This window comes from Salmo trutta, chromosome 9, assembly GCF_901001165.1.
Source record: "Salmo trutta chromosome 9, fSalTru1.1, whole genome shotgun sequence".
Lineage (NCBI taxonomy): Eukaryota > Metazoa > Chordata > Actinopteri > Salmoniformes > Salmonidae > Salmo > Salmo trutta.
Genome location: NC_042965.1, coordinates 31,718,700 through 31,744,191, shown reverse-complemented (window position 1 = coordinate 31,744,191; position 25,492 = coordinate 31,718,700). Strand labels below are relative to the sequence as shown.

General features: G+C 44.6%; 1 protein-coding gene across 2 annotated transcripts in view; it reads right to left on the bottom strand.

Moving 5' to 3' along the window:
- Positions 1-13,686: 13,686 nt before the first annotated feature.
- The window catches only part of LOC115200404 (protein patched homolog 1), a 148,044-nt gene continuing 136,238 nt past the window's right edge, over positions 13,687-25,492 (bottom strand). Inside the window, exons 21-24 of one of the 2 annotated variants that reach the window (XM_029763456.1) lie at positions 17,370-17,469; positions 16,704-17,006; positions 14,442-14,991; positions 13,687-14,179 (exon numbers count right to left, since the gene is read on the bottom strand). In XM_029763456.1, coding sequence (XP_029619316.1) covers positions 14,443-14,991; positions 16,704-17,006; positions 17,370-17,469 — 952 coding nt within the window. In that variant the 3' untranslated portion in view covers positions 13,687-14,179; position 14,442. Of the gene's footprint in view, positions 14,180-14,441; positions 14,992-16,703; positions 17,007-17,369; positions 17,470-18,222; positions 18,251-25,492 lie in introns of those variants that run through there. The other variant, XM_029763457.1, reaches the window with a different exon arrangement.

Sequence of the window (25,492 nt, the reverse complement as noted above, 5' to 3'; positions counted from 1 at the left end):
TGACGACACCATTTTCTTCTTTCAGTGTTTGAATGGATACAACGTCTCCCGGTTGGAATATTATCGCTATTTTACGAGAAAAATCGCATTAAAAATTGATTTTAAACAGCGTTTGACATGCTGTCTGGGTTGGCGCCCCCACTTGGTTTGTGCCATGCCGGAGATCTTTGTGGGCTATACTCGGCCTTGTCTCAGGATGGTAAGTTTGTGGTTGAAGATATCCCTCTAGTGGTGTGGGGGCTGTGCTTTGGCAAAGTGGCTGGGGTTATATCCTTCCTGTTTGGCCCTGTCCGGGGGTATCACCGGATGGGGCCACAGTGTCTCCTGACCCCTTCTGTCTCAGCCTCCAGTATTTATGCTGCAGTAGTTTATGTGTCGGGGGGCTAGGGTCAGTCTGTTATATCTGGAGTATTTCTCCTGTCTTATCCGGTGTCCTGTGTGAATTTAAGTATGCTCTCTCTAATTCTTTCTTTCTTTCAGGTAGTCCTGAGGACCATGCCTCAGGACTACCTGACATGATGACCCCTTGCTGTCCCCAGTCCAGCTGGCCGTGCTGCTGCTCCAGTTTCAACTGTTCTGCCTGCAGCTATGGAACCCTGACCTGTTCAACGGACGTGCTACCTGTCCCAGATCTGCTGTTTACAACTCTCTAGAGACAGCAGGAGTGGTAGAGATACTCTCAATGATCGGCTATGAAAAGCCAACTGACATTTACTCTTGAGGTGCTGACTTGTTGCACCCTCGACAACTACTGTGATTATTATTATTTGACCATGCTGGTCATTTATGAACATTTGAACATCTTGGCCATGTTCTATTATAATCTCCACCCGGCACAGCCAGAAGAGGACTGGCCACCCCTCATAGCCTGGTTCCTCTCTAGGTTTCTTCCTAGGTTTTGGCCTTTCTAGGGAGTTTTTCCTAGCCACCGTGCTTCTACACCTGCATCGCTTGCTGTTTGGGGTTTTAGGCTGGGTTTCTGTACAGCACTTTGAGATATCAGCTGATGTAAGAAGGGCTATATAAATACATTTGATTTGATTTGATTTGTAGATGGACTGAGGTGAAGGAAGCTACAGCAACCAATGGGATAATGGCTGGGGTCATTTGCTTCTTTTTGCAGTTCTCCAAATAGCATTTTAGACTTTTTAAATTGTATAGAAATGCGATAAATGAGTTTCAACTTTCTTACCGTTTCTTGGATGGGGGTTGGAATGAAAACACCTCAGCACACTGCTGCATGTGGACACTGACTCAGTTGGGCTGTATTCCAGTGGTCTGTATGTACAGTATGTGTGGGTGGATGTGTTTAGAGAGAGAGAGAGAGAGAAATGTACAGTACGTGTGTTGAGTGTTTGTGTGTGTGAGTGGATACCAGCATGCCTGTGTGTGTGTGTGTGTGTGTGTGTGTGTGTGTGTGTGTGTGTGTGTGTGTGTGTGTGTGTGTGTGTGTGTGTGTGTGTGTGTGTGTGTGTGTGTGTGTGTGTGTGTGTGTGTGTGTGTGTGTGTGTTAATTCAAACAGTGGGGTCCTCCAGCCATGTTCCACATTAGGCATCTGTCACAGTGCCAGAATCAATAAGAAGATGGAGGAAAGAATCAACCTCTCCTCTCCTCTCCTCTCCTCTCCTCTCCTCTCCTCTCTGTTTGTGAATGGGTAGAACATTAGCAAATTCCAAAGTGTTTACAAGCTTTAGAGCCATTCTCTTCACTACTCCTGCCTTTCTCTCATGTCATTCATTCCCTCTCTTTGCCATTTGAAAGAGAGCTGGAGAGATAGTTGAGATGAGAGAGAGAGAGAGAGATGGAGGGAGGTAGTGAGGGATGGAAGGAGGGAGGGAGGTATTGAGGATGGAGAGAGGGAGGGAGGTAGTGATGGAGGTAAAATGAGACCTTTCCTCTTAGAGAGAATACAGGCAAAGTGGCTGTGTGAAATCAAATGGCGTAATCTGGGATTAACAGAATCTTGTATTCGCCAACACTCCCAAATACACATGAAAGTATTTAACCGTTTTTTTGTCCCTTTTCTCCTCTGTAAATGACGCATCTGTTCCCATACATCGTTGCACATTTGCTGGCAGAGGTAAACAGCCTTAGTTTAAACAAAAAGGAGGGTAGTGTGTGTGAGTGTGAGTGTGTGTGTGAGTGTGTGTGTGTGTGTGTGTGTGTGTGTGTGTGCGCGCGCAGTGGTGTAAAGTAACCAAGGAAAAGTATGTTAAGTATTGTTTTGGAGTATCTGTACTTAACTATTTATTTTTTCTGAGTTTTGAAGTGTGCCCTGGGCAAGGGCCCTGGCTGTCTGTAAATTTAAACAACAAGAAAATGGTTCCATAATATAAGATTACCATGCGTAATGCCAAGCCTCAGTTGGAGTGGTGTAAAGCTCACGGCCATTGCTCTCTGGAGTGACGATTCACACCTCACCAACTGGCAGTCTGGCAGACGAATCTAGGTTTGGCGGATGCCAGGAGAACGCTACCTGCCCGAATGCATAGTGCCAACTGAAACGTTTGGTGGAAGAAGAATAATGGTCTGGGGCTGTTTTTCATGGTATGGGCTAGGCCCCTTAGTTCCATTGAAGGGAAATCATAACTCTACAGCATACAATGACATTCTAGACGATTCTGTGCTTCCAACTTTGTGGCAACAGTTTGGGGAAGGCCCTTTCCTGTTTCAGTATGACAATGCCCCTGTGCACAAAGCAAGGTCCATACAGAAATGGTTTGACGAGATTGGTGTGGATGAACTTGACTGGCCTGCACAGAGCCCTGACCTCAACCCCATTGAACACCTTTGAGATGAATTGCATCGCCGACTGTGAGCCAGGCCTAATCACCCAACATCAGTACACGACCTCACTACTGCTCTTGTGCCTGAATGGAAGCAAGTCCCTGCAGCAATGTTCCAAAATCTAACGGAAAGCCTTCCCAGAAGAGTGGCTGTTATAGCAGCAAAGGGGGGACCAACTACATATTAATGCCCATGATTTTGGAATGAGATGTTTGACGAGCAGGTGTCCACATACTTTTGTAGTGTATAAACCAAACGGAAGGATAAAGGACAGCATTCAGCATTCAGTCATCTTCACCATAAACACATTGGGCGGCAGGTAGCCTAGTGGTTAGAGCGTTGGACTAGTAACCGAAAGGTCGTAAGATTGAATCCCCGAGCTGACAAGGTAAAGCTCTGTTGTTCTGCCCCTGAACAACGCAGTTAACCCACTGTTCCTAGGTTGTCAACTGACATGCCTAGTTAAATAAAAATAAAATGTATGTCATCTTAAAGACTAACTTGCTGGTGCCAATCTGCACATTCACGTAACCAGATGGTTGTCTCAGTTAGAAGAGAGAGGGAAGGAGATGAGGGAGAAAAAACAGAGTGTGGGGTAAGTTGAGCCTTTTTTCGCATCACTAAATCAAAGGAAATGTAGTATTCTTTCTAACAGAGATATCTACACACATTCAGAATGTTGTGTATCAGCCTGGTCTCATAGACTAGACGTAACATAGTAAATGCAAATCCTGGATACTGAAATTAGTATGATATGTTACGTTTGGTATGGTTACTTAAGGCAGAAGGTTACTTAAGGCAAAAATGAAATTCGGTTGGTTGGTCGGGGTGGATGGGTGGGTGTTTAAAACTAACAAAATGTAATAATTTATACTCAACTTACCCCATGGTCATTGGCTTAACTTACTCTAGATGCACTTTCATGCCAGGTTTAGGACATATTTGTAGCTTATAGAGACCCCAAATAATGTATAAAACCATCTTAAAACTATCTACTTAGGTTTAGATAAAAGCATGATGAAACCCATAAACACAATAGATACATTTTCCTTTGTGAAGTTCCCCCCGAAAAATTACCTAACTTGCTTACCACTTTTTCCATGTGGTTTATTCCTTCACAGACTCCATGAAATGATGACCTCTTCCTAAATATTTGGTCACCTGATTCATTTTGTGTATGGTTTCCTAGAAACAAGGGGTGGCTTAACTAATCCTTTGGCTCAACTTACCCCACTCTCCCTATGGAGAGAGAGTAGGCTAGTAAGCACCTCCAGTGTTGGCGGTCTGGTTCATGAGACCTTGGTATGGGGCTGGCCCTCCTCAGTCACGGGCTGAAAGGTAAACAACGGTTTGGTTTTCCACCTCTCTATGCAGGAGAAATGATGCCAGAGGAAATGAGCGTAAACAACATCACTCACCATAATCACTCTCATGCTGTTTCACTACTCCGTCCTATACACCAGCCAACACTTCTCCTCTCTATCCTTTTATCCACCCAGCTGCCTTTCTAACCCCTCATCCACTCCCCCGTCTCTCTAACCCTTCATCCACCCCTCTGTCTCTCTAACCCCTCATCCACCCCTCCGTCTCTCTAACCCCTCATCCACTCCCCCGTCTCTCTAACCCTTCATCCACCCCTCGGTCTCTCTAACACCTCATCTACCCCTCCGTCTCTCTAACCCCTCATCCACCCCTCTGTCTCTCTAACACCTCATCCACCCCTCTGTCTCTCTAACCCCTCATCCACCCCTCTGTCTCTCTAACCCCTCATCCACTCCTCCGTCTCTCTAACCCCTCATCCACCCCTCTGTCTCTCTAACCCCTCATCCACTCCTCCGTCTCTCTAACCCCTCATCCACCCCTCCGTCTCTCTAACCCCTCATCCACCCCTCTGTCTCTCTAACACCTCATCCACCCCTCTGTCTCTCTAACCCCTCATCCACCCCTCTTTCTCTCTAACCCTCATCCACCCCTCTGCCTCTCTAACCCCTCATCCACCCCTCTGTCTCTCAAACCCCTCATCCACCCCTCTGTCTCTCTAACACCTCATCCACCCCTCTGTCTCTCTAACCCCTCATCCACCCCTCTGTCTCTCAAACCCCTCATCCACCCCTCTGTCTCTCAAACCCCTCATCCACCCCTCTGTCTCTCTAACACCTCATCCACCCCTCTGTCTCTCAAACCCCTCATCCACCCCTCTGTCTCTCAAACCCCTCATCCACCCCTCTGTCTCTCTAACCCCTCATCCACCCCTCTGTCTCTCTAACCCCTCATCCACCCCTCTGTCTCTCTAACCCCTCATCCACCCCTCTGTCTCTATAACCCCTCATCCACCCCTCTGTATCTCTAACCCCTCATCCACCCTCTGTCTCTGTATTCCCTCATTTGTTGAACAAATAAGACCAGATTAATATGAGGGTGAATCTGCTGAGGTTGAAGACAGAGGTGCTGTGCTGTTGTACAGTATGTCTTCATGTAGGCATTAGAATCCGGCACAAAAACGTATCCAGCACCACACCACCCAGAGTTGGACATTTATTGCAGGTGATACAATCATTCCCCCTCTAGGTGTTTTTTAAGTGGACCTCTTTCTTTTAAAACTAGAAGCCTTTGAACCCTCCTGAATGTGTTGTGAATCAGGTCAGCTGTTTCTAGGAATTGGATGTGTCTGACTCTCCCTCTCTCTCTCCCTCTCGCTCTCTCTCTCTCTCTCCCTCTTTCTCTCCATCTCCCTCTCTCTCCTTCTCTCTCCCTCTCCTCTGTCTTTTCCCTGCTATGTGTTTTGTAAGATTCTTGGAGAGCGGAGACCGAGCCCATTGGCCGCACACACACACACACACACACACACACACACACACACACACACACACACACACACACACACACACACACACACACAGACATTTCACTCTCTATCTATCTCAAAAACACATCCGCCCATCTACCCACACCACAGGAGGCTGGTGGCACTTTAATTGGGGAGGACAGGCTCATGGTAATGGCTGGAGCGGAATCAGTCAGTGTAAACATGCAGCGGTGTGCTGAAGTGTTTTCATTCCAAACCCCATCCAAGAAATGTTAAAAAAGTTTAAACTCATTTACTGCATTTCTATACAATTTGAAAACTCTAAATTACTATTTTGAGAAGTTTGTTTTACTATCCTTGTGGGGACCAAATAATTGATTCCCATTCCAAATCCTATTTTCCCTGACCTTAAACCTAGTATACTTGTAGTATGCTGTTGAATACTATAGTAAATACCGCTATATTATCCACACAAAAAAACGCTCTATTAAATACTACAGAAATGTTGGCAAAATATCTGCAGTCCGCAAAACCACTGCAGTATTTAATTTGTGTAACGGGCGTTGTATAGAGGGGACTAAGGCGCAGTGTGTTGCGTGCTCATAATTATATTTGAATGAAAACGAACACTTATACAAAAGAAACAAAACGACAGTCAACAGTTCTGTCAGGTTACGTGAACGAAACAGAAAACAACTACCCACAAAACACAATAGAAAAAACCCAAACTTAAATATGATCTCCAATTAGAGACAACGCGAACCAGCTGCCTCTAATTGGAGATCATCCCAAAACTCCAACATAGAAATAGAAAAACAAGAACTAAACATAGAAACAAAAACTTAGAATGCCCACCCATATCACACCCTGACTTAACTAAACAGAGAAAAAACAGCTCTCTTAGGTCAGAGCGTGTCAATTTGCATATATCCAGCCCATTCCCCTCCCCCATATCCCAATTTGTGCTACCTGTAAGTAAGAAATCTACATATCAAGTAGACAGTATATTGTGTTATCTACAGGTTACATAAAAGAGCAGAATTGCTGAACTCTCTGGTTCAGATCGCAGTCCTACCTACCGACATACCTACAGGTTATGGAAAATGTGCTCTTTAAGTATTTTTCCAGTAGTTTTCCTGAAGGAGAAAGCACCCCACTTCAATGTCAAAGAAAATAAAACAAAATAACTTTATTAAATACTACAGTAATGTCACCAAAAACACTACAGTAAATACTAGAGTATACTACAGTCTGCAAAAACACTACAGTAATTACTATAGTATATAATACAAATTACTGCAGTATTTATACTATAGTAAACTGTAAATACTACAGTATACTACTGTAAGTCCAGAAAAACACTACAGTGAATGCTATAGTATTACTACCATAGAATACACTATAGTATTTTTTTATGTGGATAACGATGTCAGATTTCAGCACTTTGAATTCCAACTGTTATGCCTCCCAGAATGAGAGAAAGAGACGCATGCACGCACGCTGGCACGCACGCACGCACGCACGCACGCACGCACGCACGCACGCACACACACACACACACACACACACACACACACACACACTCTGGGTCAACGCTCCCACAAATATGTCCACAGCTTGAATGATCAAATAGCAGAAATAGATCTCAGTATCCTCACATGGGTCATTCATTGTGTTATTACCCGGAGCAGAGCAGAACAGAGCAGAGGCTTCTGTATCTGGAGCTGTAGTTCTAGCTGTGGGTTATATAATATAAGGGGTGGCCAGTAGAACTACAGACCCCACATCCTCCTGAACACACTACTGTTGTCTCTCTGTGAACAGTCAGCCAAATCAAACAGATCCCTGGTTGGGAGAGCAGACCGAGCCAAGCCAGGCAAGCCTCCCATGCTGCAACACAATGTGCTTCTTGAGCCTTCCTGGATGTGAACGCGTTACTACCTCTGCCAACAGGTCAGGATCTTGGTTGAAAGGGTTTGGCCATTATATGCAGGATCGCTGGTTCAAGCCCAGCCAAGACTCTCCCACATTAATACTTACGCTCTCCCTGAACAATCCAGCAATCATACCGTATCAAATCAAATCAAATTGTATTAGTCACATGTCCTGAATATAACAGGTATCATACCATGAAATGCTTACTTACAAGCCCTTAACCAACAATGCAGTTCAAGAAATAGACAATTCATTGGCTGAGAACAGTTCATGTCATAGGAATCAAGCTGAAACTACTGCTACAACGTTTGTGTAAGATGTGGCTGACACTGAAGACAAGCTTTGGAACACCTTTTGTCTTTGACGTCACCCTGGCTAGTAGCACGCTGGCACGTAGAGGCGTACATACACACAAACACACACTTTGAGAAGTTGAATGGTTTTCAAGGTATCAGTGAGGTCTCGGAGGTAAAGCTCCATTGGTCTGGATGTGGAGTCATATCGTATCAGCACACCATCTGATGTCTCCAACACATTTATCCTTTTCTCCGCTTGCATAAATAAAGTGTAAATTATCTGGCCCTGGCAGGAGTGTGTGTGTGTGTGTGTGTGTGTGTGTGTGTGTGTGTGTGTGTGTGTGTGTGTGTGTGTGTGTGTGTGTGTGTGTGTGTGTGTGTGTGTGTGTGTGTGTGTGTACAGTCTGCGCGCGGGTGTCCATTCCAGTCATATGAACGGAGCAATTACTCATGTTGAGGAGTGTATACACTTAAAGGGTTCAGCTCTACCGGCAGGCGATGATGGACATTCCTTTCAGGGAGGGAGGGAGGGAGGGAGGGAGGGAGGGAGGGAGGGAGGGAGGGAGGGAGGCAGGGAGGGAAGAAAGGGAGTGGATTCAGTAACTCCACTGTGAAGCTTTCTTCATGACAAATGTTTAAGATATTAAATTGCTCTCGGAGGCTTGAGAGAGTGAAAGAAAGAGAGAGATAAATAGAGAGAAAGAAAGAGATCGATAGAGAGAAAGATGGAGAAATAGGGAGAGATCGATAGAAAGAGGGAGAGAAAGAGAGAGAAGGATCGATAGAGAGAAAGAGAGAGAGACTGATTGAGAGAAAGAGGGAGATAAAATAAACCACTTCTTTGTCTATTGTCACAAATCCTGGGCAGGGAACCACAGTTGAATAGTCCATTACTCTGGGAGTTTCAACATCTTAAATAGCCCTCCTCCCTTTCTCTCCTCCTCTCCTCCCTCCCCTGTTCCCCCATCATCCAGGGCTCAGGGCTGAAAGGACAGGCACAGGAAACACTTGTTCATTAAGAGCCTGGACTTTAGTAATTCAGTCAGCCAGTCAGTCAGTCAGCCAGTCATTCAGTCAGTCAGCCAGTCATTCAGTCAGTCATTCAGTCAGTCAGTCAGTCAGTCAGCCAGTCAATCATTCAGTCAGTCAGTCAGTCAGCCAGTCAATCATTGTCAGTCAGCCAGTCAATCATTCAGTCAGTCAGTCAGTCAGTCAGCCAGCCAGTCCTTGTCAGTCATTGTCAGTCAGCCAGTTAGTCAGCCAGCCAGTCGGTCAGTCAGCTAGTCCATCAGTCAATTAGCCAGTCAGTAAACAGGGAGAGGAGGTAGTCTGACTGGATCTTCATCACTGTTAGCTCAAGGCCACATGCCCTTTTTCATTACTCTGAACAGACCAGCTGAAATGTAACTACAACCAATTTCCTTGCAGTCTATAAAGCTGTCCATCAAAATCCTACCAAACAGGGGAGCAGGGGGGGATGGAGGGAACAAGGGAGGTGGTTGTTAGAGGGAGCTGCTGGATTCAGGACCAGATGTCAGCGAGTTTCAATGGCAGGAGAGGAGAGGAGGAACCAAGGAGTGGCCGGTTGTACCTGATAGTGTTCACCTAAAAGGTTTTGACCTAGTGATGTACAGGGGGAAATGCTCCATAATCAAGGATTCTGGCAACACTTTACATGAAGTAAACATATAGTAACTACTCATTTAAATTATATCAGTTCAACATAATGTAAAGTGTGAAACCATACAGTACATGGTAAACAATATTCATAGAGGTAAAAAACTATATTTTGCTCAAAACGAGTGGGACTTTAACAAAAACATGTTCTGTGCATGTTACCATTATGAAAAGGTGTTGTAATGTGTGGTAAGCACAGTATCGTATTGTGTGTTATGTATATACCTCACATAGCACTGTCATGGCCTTATGTTGTGGATTTTTACGAGGTGAGGTCAGTATTGAGGCCAGTTGTCCTTGCTGTCTCTGAAGAGGGCAGGGAAGGTGTTCTGTGTTTCAGGATATCAAACCATTTCTGAAATCATTGACCCAAAGTCAACAACAAACAATTCCTTTAAGATCCATTTATTAAAGTTATAAAAAAAGAGACAAATAAGTTATAATATTTTTATTTGTTAGAATTCTATCAGTGTTTGAACATTAATATTTAGAGAGCTAGTACAATTTCTACTTTCATGGCTAGCCTTTCACAAACCCATAGAAACAGCTTGCTGAGTTTTCTCTCCCCTATGATAGATAATACTGAGTGGGACGAGTCAGTCAATGCCGTCAGAGAGCCAGTTAGCAATGAAAGTGTGCACCGTAGGATTTTTCTCTATTATGGTATTATTACATATAAACTCTTAAAAATATATACTTCTGTCAAATAACTTGACAACAACTATGTACACTACAAAAATACATTTTCATATAAATAAATTATATGGCATACATTTATCTTTGTAACTGAAACAATATATATCCTCGCCAACCAAGACCAAATGGCAGTCTGTAGAAAACCATAGAGCATTTATTTTCCTTTTAAAATCCTCTAAGAGCTATGGTGAGTCTTGTAGTGTAAATGTTATATAGTCTTGTTTCCCTACTTAACATTAGTAAGCACTTTATACAGATTGAACACCATTCATGTCAAAACAACAACTGTAATTGTGTTTTTCAATAGACATAAAAATCCCTGCATTTGTTATCCACTGACATTTATGACCAATAATGGAAGTAAACAAAACAAAAACATCTTATAATACAAAAATATAAATATCGCAAATTCAACCTTGAAAAACCAAACACAAACAAAACATTACAAAAATTAAGAAAATAGTTGCCAGCCATGATTTCTCTCCATTATTGCCAATGTGACATCAGGAGAAAAAAAAAGATTTTCACTCAAGCAGCTGACACGCAAAAAGACACACATAGCTACACGTGTTGGACGGACGGACGGGGGTCTGGAAAGACATGACCGACACACACCAGGCATGATGGGGTGGGTGGGTGGCGGGGGGGGCTTAGTGAACCCTGACCCTTGAGGCTTTGGCCTGCGACATTTGGCAGTTGAGAGGGAACTTCCAATTAGTGTCATGGCATTATGTTGTGGATTTTTACGAGGTGAGGTTGGGGATAAATTGGGGCCAGTTGTCTTTGCTGTCTCTGAGGAGGGAAGAGAGATAGGATGGACACACACACACATACACAGAGTATTGCTAGACCAGATAGTGCTAAACCCTTCAGCTCTCTGGGCGGTGTATCTTATTGGGTAAAGAGGAAGAAAGAGTTTGTTGTGAATGAAATGTGTAATTCAGTCAAGTGCCATGTTGAGTTGGGAAAAACCGTAGCTGTAGCTTATCACTAGAGATAGGACAACAATGTATATTTACAGTGAGAATAACAGAAGTTGCATTCATGGAAAAAAAGGAAACAAACAAATATGTACATTCACAACAATATGCTCCATAATGGCCTTGACTAGCTACCATGGATTTTGTCCACCAATTGCAATATGCATTAAAGTGGAATTGACAGCATTTGGCAACATGAAATCATATCAAAATCTGTTCATATACACCCCCAGGAAGAATATCTCACGTTTTTAAACGTTTTCTGACAAGCGAGCACGTTTGAATAAATTCTTAGAATGTTTGGGAATTACTTATACTAAGGTATTTGTGAAAATTCTATAGCAATATAAAGTGGGAAAGCGGCCGTGCGTTTGGACAGTTAATAGACACTGCAGTAAATAAAACCGAATAAAACATCTGTCTTGTCCAAGACCGGAGTCTACACAGCTGGTGTGCCATAGCCAATCAGAGCTACAGTAGGCATTTATACAAACAAGCCATTTGCCACACTGGCCTGCCATCATTCACTTTGAACTGGACTGTGTGTGTTTACAGGCAGTAGCAACAGTGTGACTTTAGATCATTAGAACGCATTCACCAAAAGCCAATAAATACACCTGAATGGATTTCTGCAAATATGTAAACACAACGGGAGTCGTCTTACATTTGGGAACTTTACAGTCCTATTAATTAAACAACCATGAAATGGTAGACTCTCTCTCCCTCCGTTATGCACATTAACAACAACAAGATCAACAGCTAATGTTAGCCAGAAAGAGATAAGCTAAAATCTAACAAAGGAACATTAGATAAACCTTATCAAACTTTTTCAGCTAGTTGGCCATCAAAATTGCACTGATAAACAATGAGGAATTGTAGCCTCCTTGTCCTTCTGCAGCTTGCCTGCCAATGCATGCTTGTCCCAACCAAGCACCCAAGCTAACTGGCTAAAGTTGGCTAGCTTGCTATCTAGCTACTTCCAGGCACAAATGAGAGAACACCTCACTCTGACCATTTTACTCGCCATAGCAGAGCTGGTTAGGCTGTTTACATGTTATCTGAGAATTTATGAACGCAAGAGATATGCTAACTGGATAACAGTCATTCAAGTTCTCACTAGCTAACCAAATGACACCTGCATCTCTAGCTGTGTATATGAGGGAAAAATGTCAGTCACTCACCCACTCCTCCAATGGCATGACATGTCACCCTCCTAGCAGCTAGCTTGCTAGCTAACGTTAGGCTCCGTGTTTTTAGGTTGCTACATAAATAGATACGCTAGCCTATTATGACTGATTTGTGATCATTGCTAGTTTGATTGTATTGACATTCCCAACCTTAGTTACATTTGTCCGTTTTTGTCCACAAAATGGAGTCATTGAAACTGAAACAGTGCATCCTGAATGGAGGCAGCAAACAATGTGCTAGATGAGCTGTGATTTACAACCTGATAGCAATGTTTTTTGGACTACCAAGAAATGTATTGGTGAATTATATTAATCATGCATTGAACTGCATCCATCTATTCTGCCAACAATGCCTTAGTGTATGTCATGGAATGTTGAGTCAAATAGAACCTATTTTTAAAACTTCTTATGAAGTTGATTTTGTAGCATAAACTGGGAATTGTATATTTTTTACTGATATTATGATTGTCTGTTTGTTTCATATCTGCAAAAGTAGTTAAAACGCTGTCAGTTCCACTTTAATTATGGGAGTGATACTTTTACGCCCACTCATGCTACTGTAAGATGACTCATGCTACTATAAGATGGCCGCTGAGAGCTATGACATCACCAGAGGAAATGGGAGATGGGTAATTGAGTTCAAGGGACAGCCAAGTCACAACAAACACCTTTGATATCTTCTACATATCGGCTCGTATTAAATAGCACGCATAGCGTGAGTCAGAGTTCAACAGTAATTGTTTCACAACTACCACAGGTTTGTGATATGCAAATTAATTGTTTAAAAAAAGAGTACCTTTATACACAAACACACACATACAAACATACACACCTACACACACACATATATAAACACACACATACATGCCATGTGTAGCTGTAGAGTAGTTTCACTTGACGTGATTGTTAGTCTATTTCTTTATAAAGATGTATCCGATGAGTTACCCACCCACCCGCGCACACACCCACCTACGCACACACCCACCCGCGCACACACCCACCTGCGCACACACCCACCTACGCACCCACAATCACATTTACACATTCACCTCTTTCTAACATAAAATAAACATTTGCATAGAATTATTATACAAGTTATTATACATTATTACAAAATATCTTAAGCAGCAACAATGTATGCTGAACTGTATTGTCTAGATGAAGCTTCCTCATGGCACAGATCCACAGACGAGTGAACAACAGTAATCAGAGATTTCTCACACACACGTTTGTTTTACTGTCCTTGTGGGGACAAAATAATTGGTCCCATTCAAAATCCCATTTTCCCTAACCCCTAACCCTAACCTTAAGGCTTAATCTAACCCTAATCTTTACCCTAACCTTAACCCCAATCCCCTTATTTAACCCTAACTCCTAAATCTAATTCTAACCATCACCCTAATCGTAACCTTAAACCTATCCCCTAAGCTTAAAATAGCCTTTCTCCGTGTGGGGACTGGCTAAATGTCTCCAATTTTTCATGTTTTACTGTCCTTGTGATGACTTCTGGCCCCGACAAGGAAAGTAAAACCAAAAACACACACACGCCAAAGAAAATGATGTCCCCAGTTTGTTAAAAAAAGGAGCTGTACAGCTCCTACATTATAGCTACTTCTTTGTTCATATTTACATAAGTATACATCTTTTAATGATGGATAGAGATATCTAAGACAAACATCCATGGGGTTACAGTAAGAATGAGCACCATGGCACTAGCCACCACTGGGTTATGTGTGTCGCTGAGCTGCACTGCATTGAGCCGCTGAGTGAGAGAAGGAGTCCATCTTTGGCCGTTGTGCTTCTGCTCTCCCCCACTGGAACAACAGAGAGACAGACAACACAGAGTTAGAAACCTGTCATGACAGCACACACATCTCACTCTCTAAAGGCACAACCCTCAATATATTATGTTCAGTTTGCAGTAAAGAGGGTTTGAAGGACTGAATGGGGACATTTTTGCAAGTAACAAAACCAAAGAAGTAAAAGGAACATTCATTCCAAGTAATTTGTGGATGTAATACTAACATGTGAATTACTTCACTGTCATGAGAAGCTACAAACTCCATTGAGGCTCACCTCAGCTTGCCCTCTTATCACAGTCGCTCTCAGCTGCCTCACACTCCACATCCTGGAGCTCCATGGCCTCCACCTTGGTGTCCATCTTGGTTCCTCTGCAACCCGTATGGACCTCCAGTGGCACATGGGGGTGCTGGAAGGCAGGCTCAGGCTCTGCGCCCCTTGCTGTGTGGTAACTGTCCGCTGCAGTGTGTCCTGGGTAAGAGGCGGTGGGGCTCTGAGTGGGGGGAGAGGCAGAGTGGACGGCGATGGTAACCGATGCAGAGGCCGTTACTGTGGTGATGGGCTGGCAGTAAGTAGGGGCAGGGTTAGAGTGGTGAGGTTGGTGGTGATTGGGCCGGGGTTTGTGGGATGGACGAGTTCTGTGCCTTGCAGAACGTTCTCGGTTGCCTCCCGAGACAAAATGGCCCCCGAAGCCGTAATGGCCTCCAGCCTCAGTAGCAGTTTCAAAAGCGTCCATGCGCGGGTGGGCTGGGGACAGCGACTGTAGGTCCCTCTTGCTGAAGCGACGGGATGCACCAGGGTGGGCATCCGACTCCGGCAGGACCGACTGACAGGAGAGAGATCAGAAAATCAGAACAACTTGTACACATGCTCAACATGTTCAAACAAAGAGTGTGAACATACAGTTGAAGTCAGAAGTTTACATACACTTAGGTTGGAGTCATTAAAACTCGTTTTTCTACCACTCCACAAATTTCTTGTTAACAAACTATAGTTTTGGCAAGTCGGTTTGGACATCTACTTTGTGCATGACACAAGTAACTTTTCCAACAATTGTTTACAGACATATTATTTAACTTATAAATCACTGTATCATAATTCCAGTGGGTCAGAAGTTTACATACACTAAGTTGAATTATGTCATGGCTTTAGAAGCTTCTGATAGGCTAATTGACATAATTTGAGTCAATTGGAGGTGTACCTGTGGATGTATTTCAAGGTCTACCTTCAAACTCAGTGCCTTTTCCTTGACAACATGGGGAAATCAAAAGAAATCAGCCAAGACCTCAGAAAAAAATTGTAGACCTCCACAAGTCTGGTTCATCATTGGGAGCAATTTCCAAATGCCTTAAGGTACCACGTTCATCTCTACAAACAATAGTACGCAAGTATAAACACCATGGGACCATGCAGCCGTCATACCGCTCAGGAAGGAGACACCTTCTGTCTCCTAGAGATAAACGTACTTTGGTGTGAAAAGTGCAAATCAATCACAGAACAACAACAAAGAACCTTGTGAAGATGCTGGAGGAAACAGGTACGAAAATATCTATATCCACAGTAAAACGAGTCCTTTATCAACATAACCTGAAAGGCTGCTCAGCAAGGAAGAAGCCACTGCTCCAAAATCGCCATAAAAAAGCCAGACTACGGTTTGCAACTTCACATGGGGACAAAGATCGTACTTTTTGGAGAAATGTCCTCTGGTCTGATGAAACAAAGATAGAACTGTTGGGCCATAATGACCATCGTTATGTTTGGAGGAAAAAGGTGAGGCTTGCAAGCTGAAGAACACCATCCCAACCGTGAAGCACGGGGGTGGCAGCATCATGTTGTGGGGGTGCTTTGCTGTAGGAGGGACTGGTGCACTTCACAAAATAGATGGCATCATGAGGTAGGAAAATGATGTGGATATATTGAAGCATCTCAAGACATCAGTCAGGAAGTTAAAGCTTGGTCGCAAATGGGTCTTCCAAATGGACAATGACCCCAAGCATACTTCCAAAGTTGTGGCAAAATGGCTTAAGGACAACAAAGTCAAGGTATTGGAGTGGCCATCACAAAGCCCTGACCTCAATCCTATAGAACATTTGTGGGCGAACTGAAAAAGCGGGTGCGAGCAAGGAGGCCTACAAACCTGACTCAGTTACACCCGCTCTGTCAGGAGGAATGGGCCAAAATTCACCCAACTTATTGTGGGAAGCTTGTGAAAGGCTACCCGAAACGTTTGACCGAAGTTAAACATTTTAAAGGCAATGCTACCAAATTATAATTGAGTGTATGTAAACTTATGACCCACTGGGAATGTGATGAAAGAAATAAAAATTGAAATAAATCATTCTCTCTGCTATTATTCTGACATTTCACATTCTTAAAATAAAATGGTGATCGTAACTGACCTAAGACAGGGAATTTTTACTCGGATTAAATGTCAGGAATTGTGAAAAACTGAGTTTAAATGTATTTGGCTAAGGTGTATGAAAACTTCTGACTTCCACTGTATGTCACGTGTGTGTGGGCATTATCCGAAGCACTTACAGAAGACAAAGAGTGGGCTGTGGCGTTTCCTTGTCTAGATGTCCATCTTGGCACTGCTCCTCGTCGCACCTCCTCTGCTCTCCCAACTCTGCCTCTAGTGGTGGGGAGGTTGTACTGCTGGGGCTCCTGGCTGATGCCTGATGCCGTGGTGTTGGAGCTGTACTCAGAGTCTGACGAGTCAGAGCCTGTACCTGTCCCCGTCCCTGAGGTGGTGTGGCAGGGGTGGACGGAGAAGTGGACCACGTGAGGAGGGGACTCTGGTGACGGGGTGGGTAACTGGCTACGCCCATCAACAGGAGTCACCTGAGGGGGACAGAAAAAGGAGGGAGGTGTAAGGAGATGAGGGAATTATTTTGATTCCTTTTTTTTGTTTTTACACAAACTATGCTGCTAAATAATTTCATGATGAGCTCGTGTTAGAACATTCAATAAAAAGTTAGTGTTGGTTCACCAAAATACGTGTGCGTAAAAAATGTGTGTGTGAAAAATATATGTTTGTAAAAAATGTGTGTGCGTAAAAGATGTGTGTGTGTAAAAAATATGTGTGTGTGTAAAAAAATGTGTGTGTGTGTAAAAAATGTGTGTGTGTGTAAAAAATGTGTGTGTGTGTAAAGAAATATGTGTGTGCAAGCAATTATAGTATTTCTGCGGGAGAAACCATCTGACCTCTGGATAGGGGCCAAAGTAAGACAGCAACACAGGGAGAAGGACCAAACCATTCAGCACCCCCAGAATGGTCAGGATGGCCAGCACAGCAAAGAAATACCTGCAACAAACCAACACAGTCTACTGTTAAGACAGGCAACATGGGCACGACATTTCATCAACCACCATACACCAACACCACAGAAGATAGGTAGCAAAGAGTCACAACCACTAACATTCTCTGGTCATTTTGGCAGAAGCTTTGAACAACTTAACCAGTGGAACATTAGCAGCATCACATAGATACACCTGTGACAACCACAATGAACACCACCGAACACAGGCATTAGAGCAATGACACATCTGCAAAACCACAGGGTAAGCATGACAGCCAACATGAGTGTGTGTGGTTTCTGTGGGTGTGTGTGTGTATGTTTTGTGGTTTGTGTGGGTGGGTGGGTTGGCAGGCTGGTGTGGGTGGGTGTGCATGGGTGTTTATAGGTATATATGTGTGTGTGTGTGTGTGTGTGTGTGTGTGTGTGTGTGTGTGTCTGTGTGTGTGTGTGTGTGTGTGTGTTTTGTGTGGGTGGGTGGGTTGGCAGGCTGGTGTGGGTGGGTGTGCATGGGTGTTTATAGGTATATATGTGTGTGTGTGTGTGTGTGTGTGTGTGTGTGTGTGTGTGTGTGTGTGTGTGTGTGTGTGTGTGTGTGTGTGCGCGTGCGTGCGTGCGTGCGCACACAAAGAGAATACCTGGAGCCACCACAGAACAACAGGAGAGGCTGTGCTAAACATGAACTAGATCAACCATTACACATGCCTGAAAAGACCATGACACACACATGTACGTTGGTTAAGTAGGAAACAGAAATTTACCTGTCAAGTCCTGCCAAAGAGGGTTAGTCTTTCGAAAGCCGCACAGAGAAAGAGAAGGAAGCACAATTAACTGGAGTTGGTTAATTCAAAGGCATGGAAAAAAAGGGGGAGGGAGGGAGGGAGAAAGTGGGGTGCGCGGTGTATAAGCAAACATGAAGACAACAAAGCAGTCAGGAATGTGGAGAAGGGGGAAGGAGGGGGAAGGGGCTTGAGGGGTGAAGAAGGGGGAGGGGTAAGGAAGGGGAGAAGTGGGAAGTAGGGAGAAGGGGGGTACAAAAGGACAGGGGCCTCTCTCCTTTTCTGATCTAAAAAAAATAGGCAGAAGCAAAGTATAGAATTTAAACAATTTAGTATAGAAGGAATAGAAAGAGAACAATGAACAGCACCTCACCCTGGCCTACCTTCCTCTCTTTCTTTGCCTTTTTCTTTCTCTCTTTACCTTCTTTACAGCTAAGCCCCTGTGAAATTCCCAGCGCTCTACAATCCTGTCTAATTAAATCCCCAGTGTATCAGGTAAGACCCCCCTGTCTAATTAAATATTCAGTGTATCAGGTAAGACCCCACTGTCTAATTAAATATTCAGTGTATCAGGAAAGAACCCCTGTCTAATTAAATCTCCAGTGTATCAGGTAAAACACCCTTTCTAATTAAATCTCCAGTGTATCAGGTAAAACACCCTGTCTAATTAAATCTCCAGTGTATCAGGTAAAACACCCTGTCTAATTAAATCTCCAGTGTATCAGGTAAAACACCCTGTCTAATTAAATATCCAATGTATCAAGTAAAACACCCTGTTTAATTAAATCTCCAGTGTATCAGGTAAAACACCCTGTCTAATTAAATCTCCAGTGTATCAGGTAAAACACCCTGTCTAATTAAATCTCCAATGTATCAAGTAAAACACCCTGTTTAATTAAATCTCCAGTGTATCAGGTAAAACACCCTGTCTAATTAAATCTCCAGTGTATCAGGTAAAACACCCTGTCTAATTAAATCTCCAGTGTATCAGGTAAAACACCCTGTCTAATTAAATCTCCAGGGTATCAGGTAAAACACCCTGTCTAATTAAATCTCCAGTGTATCAGGTAAAACACCCTGTCTAATTAAATCTCCAGTGTATCAGGTAAAACACCCTGTCTAATTAAATATCCAGTGTATCAGGTAAAACACCCTGTCTAATTAAATATCCAGTGTATCAGGTAAAACACCCTGTCTAATTAAATCTCCAGTGTATCAGGTAAAACACCCTGTCTAATTAAATCTCCAGTGTATCAGGTAAAACACCCTGTCTAATTAAATCTCCAGTGTATCAGGTAAAACACCCTGTCTAATTAAATCTCCAGTGTATCAGGTAAAACACCCTGTCTAATTAAATCTCCAGTGTATCAGGTAAAACACCCTGTCTAATTAAATCTCCAGTGTATCAGGTAAAACACCCTGTCTAATTAAATCTCCAGTGTATCAGGTAAAACACCCTGTCTAATTAAATATCCAGTGTATCAGGTAAAACACCCTGTCTAATTAAATCTCAAATGTATCAAGTAAAACACCCTGTCTAATTAAATCTCCAGTGTATCAGGTAAAACACCCTGTCTAATTAAATCTCCAGTGTATCAGGTAAAACACCCTGTCTAATTAAATATCCAGTGTATCAGGTAAAACACCCTGTCTAATTAAATATCCAGTGTATCAGGTAAAACACCCTGTCTAATTAAATATCCAGTGTATCAGGTAAAACACCCTGTCTAATTAAATCTCCAGTGTATCAGGTAAAACACCCTGTCTAATTAAATCTCCAGTGTATCAGGTAAAACACCCTGTCTAATTAAATCTCCAGTGTATCAGGTAAAACACCCTGTCTAATTAAATCTCCAGTGTATCAGGTAAAACACCCTGTCTAATTAAATATCCAGTGTATCAGGTAAAACACCCTGTCTAATTAAATCTCAAATGTATCAAGTAAAACACCCTGTCTAATTAAATCTCCAGTGTATCAGGTAAAACACCCTGTCTAATTAAATCTCCAGTGTATCAGGTAAAACACCCTGTCTAATTAAATATCCAGTGTATCAGGTAAAACACCCTGTCTAATTAAATATCCAGTGTATCAGGTAAAACACCCTGTCTAATTAAATATCCAGTGTATCAGGTAAAACACCCTGTCTAATTAAATCTCCAGTGTATCAGGTAAAACACCCTGTCTAATTAAATCTCCAGTGTATCAGGTAAAACACCCTGTCTAATTAAATCTCCAGTGTATCAGGTAAAACACCCTGTCTAATTAAATATCCAGTGTATCAAGTAAAACACCCTGTCTAATTAAATCTCCAGTGTATCAGGTAAAACACTCTGTCTAATTAAATATCCAGTGTATCAGGTAAAACACCCTGTCTAATTAAATCTCCAGTGTATCAGGTAAAACACCCTGTCTAATTAAATCTCCAGTGTATCAGGTAAAACACCCTGTCTAATTAAATCTCCAGTGTATCAGGTAAAACACCCTGTCTAATTAAATCTCCAGTGTATCAGGTAAAACACCCTGTTTAATTAAATCTCCAGTGTATCAGGTAAAACACCCTGTCTAATTAAATCTCCAGTGTATCAAGTAAAACACCCTGTCTAATTAAATCTCCAGTGTATCAGGTAAAACACTCTGTCTAATTAAATATCCAGTGTATCAGGTAAAACACCCTGTCTAATTAAATCTCCAGTGTATCAGGTAAAACACCCTGTCTAATTAAATCTCCAGTGTATCAGGTAAAACACCCTGTCTAATTAAATCTCCAGTGTATCAGGTAAAACACCCTGTCTAATTAAATCTCCAGTGTATCAGGTAAAACACCCTGTCTAATTAAATCTCCAGTGTATCAGGTAAAACACCCTGTCTAATTAAATCTCCAGTGTATCAGGTAAAACTCATTCTCTCTCTCTCTTTCTCCTACTCATTTTTCTCCCCTCTACAGTTCCTTCATTAAGGAAGGCTTTACTCCACTTTTCGTTCTCCTGTGTGTGTGTGTGTGTGTGTGTGTGTGTGTGTGTGTGTGTGTGTGTGTGTGTGTGTGTGTGTGTGTGTGTGTTTGTGTGGGTGTGTGTGTGTGTGTGTCCTCTCAGTGCTCGGGCTCAAGTTGCTCCATCCTCTTGGAGAATGCTTACTGTCTATGTGTGTTTGTGTGTGTGTGTTAATGTGTTTATTCAGTATGTGTGTGCATATGGTGTATGCGTGTGTGAGAGAGACAGAGAGAGAGACAGAGAGAGAGAGAGAGAGAGAGAGAAAAGAGAAGAAAAGAGAGAGCTGCTGGTTCAATTTGCCCAGCGAAGTAGCATCAATAAATAGGACTTTTTAGACAGGCTATAGAATGGGACAGGGGCTGAGACTGGGGACAGGGGTTGAGACTGGGGACAGGGGCTGAGACTGAGGACAGGGGCTGAGACTGAGGACAGGGGCTGAGACTGAGGACAGGGGTTGAGACTGGGGACAGGGGTTGCGTCTGGGGACAGGGGTTGAGTCTGTGGACAGGGGTTGAGTCTGGGGACAAGGGTTGAGACTTGGGACAGGGGTAGAGTCTGGGGACAGGGGTTGAGATTGGGGACAGGGGTTGAGACTGGGGACAGGGGTTGAGGCTGAGGACAGGGGTTGAGTCTGGGGACAGGGGTTGAGACTTGGGACAGGGGTTGAGTCTGGGGACAGGGGTTGCGTCTGGGGACAGGGGTTGAGGCTGGGGACAGGGGTTGCGTCTGGGGACAGGGGTTGAGACTGGGGACAGGGGTTGAGTCTGGGGACAGGGGTTGAGACTTGGGACAGGGGTTGACTCTGGGGACAGGGGTTGAGGCTGGGGACAGGGGTTGAGTCTGGGGACAGGGGGTGAGGCTGGGGACAGGGGGTGAGACTGAGGACAGGGGTTGAGTCTGGAGACAGGGGTTGAGGCTGGGAACAGGGGGTGAGACTTGGGACAGGGGTTGAGTCTGGGGACAGGTGTTGAGGCTGAGGACAGGGGTTGAGTCTGGGGACAGGGGTTGAGACTTGGGACAGGGGTTGAGTCTGGGGACAGGGGTTGCGTCTGGAAACAGGGGTTGAGGCTGGGGACAGGGGTTGTGTCTGGGGACAGGGGTTGAGGCTGAGGACAGGGGTTGAGTCTGGGGACAGGGGCTGAGACTGAGGACAGGGGTTGAGATTGGGGACAGGGGTTGAGACTGGGGACAGGGGTTGTGTCTGGGGACAGGGGTTGAGGCTGGGGACAGGGGTTGAGACTTGGGACAGGGGTTGAGTCTGGGGACAGGGGTTGAGGCTGGGGACAGGGGTTGAGACTGGGGACAGGGGTTGAGTCTGGGGACAGGGGTTGAGTCTGGGGACAGGGGTTGAGGCTGGGGACAGGGGTTGAGGCTGGGGACAGGGGTTGAGTCTGGGGACAGGGGCTGAGTCTGGGGACAGGGGTTGAGGCTGGGGACAGGGATTGAGGCTGGGGACAGGGGTTGAGGATGGGGACAGGGGCTGAGACTGAGGACAGGGGTTGAGCCTGGGGACAGGGGTTGAGCCTGGGGACAGGGGGTGGGACTGGGGACAGGGGTTGAGTCTGGGGACAGGGGTTGAGTCTGGGGACAGGGGTTGAGTCTGGGGACAGGGGTTGAGGCTGGGGACAGGGGTTGAGGCTGGGGACAGGGGGTGAGGCTGGGGACAGGGGTTGAGGCTGGGGACAGGGGGTGAGACTGGGGACAGGGGGTGAGGCTGGGGACAGGGGTTGAGACTGGGGACAGGGGGTGAGGCTGGGGACAGGGGTAGAGGCTGAGGACAGGGGGTGAGGCTGGGGACAGGGGGTGAGTCTGGGGACAGGGGGTGAGGCTGGGGACAGGGGTTGAGGCTGGGGACAGGGGGTGAGGCTGGGGACAGGGGGTGAGGCTGGGGACAGGGGGTCAGGCTGGGGACAGGGGGTGAGGCTGGGGACAGGGGGTGAGCATACAATGAGGGAGCTTGGGCTACAGCTTCTCTCCCTTTTCCCTCTCTTCTCTCCCTTTCCCTCTCATCTCTCCCTTTTCCCTCTCTTCTCTCTCCCTTTTCCCTCTCATCTCTCCCTTTCCCCTATCCTCTTCTCTCTCCCTTCCCCCCCTGCTCTCTTCTCTCCCTTTTCCCTCTCATCTCTCCCTTTTCCCCCTCTCCTCTCTCCCTTTTCCCTCTCTTCTCTCCCTTTTCCCTCTCATCTCTCCCTTTTCCCCCTCTCCTCTCTCCCTTTTCCCTCTCTTCTCTCCCTTTCCCCTCTCCTCTCCTCTCTCCCTTTCCTCCCTATCCTTTCCTCTCTCCTCTTTCCCTTTCCCACCTCTCCTCTCTCCCTTTCCCCCTATCCTCTCTCCCTTTCCCCCTATCCTATCCTCTCTCCCTTTCCCCATTTCCTCCCCCTTTTCCCACTCTCCTCTCTTCTCGCCCTTTCCCCCCTATCCTCTCCTCTCCTCTCTCTCCTCTCTCCCTTTCCCCTTCTCCTCTCTCCCTTTCCCTCACTCCTCTCTTCTCTCCTTTTGCCCCCTCTCCTCTCTTCTCTCCCTTTGCCCCCTCTCCTCTCCTCGCTGTTGGCCTCTCCCGACACGAAGACGGGGAAAGTAGCTGAACTCACAGAGCTTCTGCCTTGGTTTAAAGCCACATCTACACTGGAACACACACACACAAGCACCCACCCACGCACACAAACACACACAACGCGCTGGAGCTGTTTGTAGTGAAAACATTTGAGGGGTTGACAAGGAAAGTCAGGGAAACATTTATTTCGGCATGAAAAGAAAAATAGGAGTTGGCTGTGTTGTTATTCTGCAGTCTTCAGGCGCAGAATACCGCAGGCTTCAAATAGCCTGAGACAGAGACTAAGTGGACCAGAGGACATGAGGAGAGAAGGGTTAGTGTGTGTGTGTGTGCACTCTCACTCCTAAGCACTCCATCGTTGACCCCCATGATAACAAGGTCAGGGAGCAGGGCGGTGTGTGTGTTTCCAGACCACATGGGTGGAGATGACCCTATTTTCTTAAAGAGATAGATCACCCACCTTACAAAACTTCTCCTTAATGGCTACTTAGACAGTAGTCTGCGGACATAACCTAGACACTGTTCCAAGATAGGCTTAGCTACGGCTCTAAAGTGCCATCAACTTGGTCCCATATGCAACAAAATATTTTGCTGTGTGACCAGGAGTTTATTTTGGGAGCACCCACTGTGAGACTAGGGAAAAGATCTCCCACATAATGATTGTTTTAATGATAAGGTTACGCTGTACCGTTACGCTGTACTCTAGTGCCCTAGAGAAAAAAGTGGGTGCAGATTCAATAGCGTCATGGTGGCACCATTACTACAACGGAAACGGCTCGCTTGTAGCCCAACCAGCTAAAAAGATCTGACCCATATTACCGCCACAACATTTGTATCTTTCTGTCGCGCCCCCATACCCAACTGGCAGACTGCAGGTCTTGACTACAAAAAATTATAATAATACGATTAATAGCTTGGCCGGGCTTCAACCCCTGGTATGTAAGACATGGAAAAGTGTATAGAACTGCAGGAAATTCGATTTAAAACAGACAAAAAAATGGCATTTTACATCGTTAACCATTTGTTTACACTTTGTTCAGTCATGTTACGTCATTGGCTAGCGAGCTAACAACCTGGTAACTACCAGTATAACCAACATTTTGGGGCACAGAATGAAAGGAAAAGGGATGGGTTCTTCAGGAGATTAATGATCATAGCAATCAATGAATGAGAGATCTCTTGCATGTCCTCATCACAAATCCGCCATTTTTAAAGAGACAGTGTACAATTTCCAATGCAATGCATCTCAATGGGAAAAATGCCTTTACAGTGTTACATATTCATTTCTAGTGCACCACATGTGCTTCAAAAGTAGAAGCCCAATATACTGTGGGCTGTATCTCAATCAATTTAAATCATCTTATTTTCTGGTGCTCCTAAATTTCATGTAGTGCTCCTAACGTTTTTAAAATTGGGAGCAGCAGTGCTACCAATGAACATGTTTTATTTAGAGCCAATATGCTTAGCACTTAATAATAGGCATAATGTCTCACACCTCCCGCGTGTTAGTTTTCATTTGCATTTCTCCCGTCCTTCCCCTCAACTACAGTAGCATTGAAGTGTGTGTGTGTCTGAGAGAGAGAAAGCAAGAGAGAAAGAGAAAGACAGAGGGAGAGAGAGAGAGAGAGAGAGAGAGAGAGAGAGAGAGAGAGAGAGAGAGAGAGAGAGAGAGAGTAGAAAGGGATGGAGGGAAAAGCGGCCTTCACG